Source organism: Cyprinodon variegatus, unplaced genomic scaffold, assembly GCF_000732505.1.
Source record: "Cyprinodon variegatus isolate N-32 unplaced genomic scaffold, C_variegatus-1.0 Scaffold18, whole genome shotgun sequence".
Taxonomy (NCBI): Eukaryota; Metazoa; Chordata; class Actinopteri; order Cyprinodontiformes; family Cyprinodontidae; genus Cyprinodon; species Cyprinodon variegatus.
The window spans coordinates 1892499-1894617 of NW_015150471.1; the positions used below are offsets into that span (position 1 = coordinate 1892499).

Below are 2119 nucleotides of genomic sequence, written 5' to 3' on the forward strand. Positions count from 1 at the left end.
CTACTCTTGCCGAAACCAGTCGGGAGAAGAGCAAAAACATCTTTTCCTCTGAGAAAAGCCTCCAGAGCAGTGTTTTGCTCTTCTTTATAAAACATTGATCTACCTCCTGAATTGAAACTGCCGCTAGCATCGCAAGTCAAAATCTGTTCACATAATTTGCACTTGAGTGGTGATTGTAGTTTTCTTATGCACAACTTAAAACATATTGGATACTAGAGCTTGACCAGGGCAGTTGGGCGGCTCTCGGCTGATGTAAAAATTTCCGTATTTTAAAATCCAAAACTTGACAGGAATGGTCTCTGGTTCATAAATGACTTAACATGAGGAATGAAGAATGGTAGCTTTAAGAGGCCCGTGTAATTCTTGAATGGTGAATGTTAATGATCCCCTCAAAGTTATGTTTATCCCTGTTGCTAGGGAATCTTTCCTGAATGTACATTTTCCTTCCACTCAACTTTCTACAAGTATGTTTGGATGCCACCCTCTGAACTACTAGCTTCTGCTGGACGGAGCTTTTCTGGCCTCACTTGGTTACTAGGCAGCATCTTTTTTCCAAAATGGCGACTAAATAACATTTATAAATCTAAAAGCATTTTTTCCCCACCAGACTTTAGGTTATCATATCTGTTGCAAGAAACAAGAACTTGACATTCCAACGTATGTGTTTATAGGATAAATCTAATCTAAGAGTTTTGCTTTCTACAACAATTAACCAAGAAAATATTGTGGCTTTTAGAAATGTCCTACAAGGTTTTAAAAAGACAAGGAATTTCACATGCAAACCAAAATATGTTAGGGAAAGCTTTTTGGAACCCCAAACATTTTATTTGATCCACTGGATTGATAAGATTGGAAAACAAGAGAACTATAAGCTTTAATGGACACAAAAGTATTACTTATTACACTTCCTTCCAGAGAAGATTTTTACTTTTAGGATCTCAAATAGGTTAAAAAAAAGTTTTACTTTAACTCTGAAAGCTTTTAAAATCCCATGTTTGTAAATAAAGCCATAAATGGAGGATGTACCTTTGGCCTGTAGAAGACGTTCTGCACAGACAACATGGACACAATGGTGAGCATCTCTTCACTGCAGCCCAGGTGGACGGACATGATCAACATCTTACACAACATGGGCTCCAGAGGAAACTCTGCCATCTAGAAGTCAAAGATTTAAGGTTACCATGAGGAATTTCCCAAAAACAAATCAGCCAGACGCATTAAGAAGCTCATTAATTAGTCCAGAAGTGGCAGATTAGTGATGAAACGATTTCATTTTTTTTTTCAAAACTGAGGTTGTTAGAGTCTGAAGAGGGAACTGTCTGAGCTCACCCTTCTCCCCAGGCGTGTTAGTAAGCCTTCATCATCTAGAGCTCCTAAAGTGTAAAGCTGCTCCATGGCTGTGATCAGAGTCTCCATAGGAGGAGCATCCATAAAGTCAAAAGACAGGAGGTCATTGATGCCCATGGCCTACCAGAGAGAAAGAAAATTAGATAAACTCTAAAAACAAACACGTGAATAAATCCATTGTAATGACCATAAATCAAACAGGATGTTTAACCTTTAAAGACAACACTGTGCTGGCCAGGTTGGTCCTCTGGATCTCAGGAACATTGGTAGTCAGCATCTCGTCTCTGTAAGCTCTCTCCGTGTAGAGCCTGTAACATTTCCCAGGACCAGTTCTTCCGGCACGACCTGCCCTTTGTTTAGCCTGGGCCTGAAATCAGAGCCAATCAAACTATCTTTTAATATTGGGAGTCCTCGATGAACCATAAACCTCCAAAGAATCCATGAATCCAACCTGTGAAATGGGAGTCACCACCAGCTGATCGATACCAGTCTTGGAGTTGTACACCTTCTGTTTGACGAAGCCCGGATCCACCACGTAGTAGATTCCATCAATGGTCAGAGAGGTTTCTGCGATGTTTGTAGCAATTACGACCTAAAGAGAAGATCAGAAGATTTTAAACCATGTACCATCCACTGGATTTTATCTTGTAAACAAAAATTGGAAGAACCCAAATGGCATCTATTGGAACTAGGGCTGCAACAACGAATCAATAAAATCGATAAAAATCGACTTTTAAAAGCGTTGGCAACGAATTTAATCATCGATTAGTTG

The 2119-nt window shown here is 39.6% G+C and overlaps 1 protein-coding gene across 1 annotated transcript in view; it reads right to left on the reverse strand.

The window, feature by feature from the left end:
- dhx8 (DEAH-box helicase 8) overlaps positions 1–2119 on the reverse strand; it is a 23156-nt gene that overhangs the window by 7763 nt on the left and 13274 nt on the right. The window contains exons 17-20 of the mRNA XM_015388096.1: positions 1799–1939; positions 1559–1714; positions 1330–1467; positions 1027–1155 (exon numbers count right to left, since the gene is read on the reverse strand). Coding sequence (XP_015243582.1) covers positions 1027–1155; positions 1330–1467; positions 1559–1714; positions 1799–1939 — 564 coding nt within the window. The remainder of the gene's footprint in view (positions 1–1026; positions 1156–1329; positions 1468–1558; positions 1715–1798; positions 1940–2119) is intronic.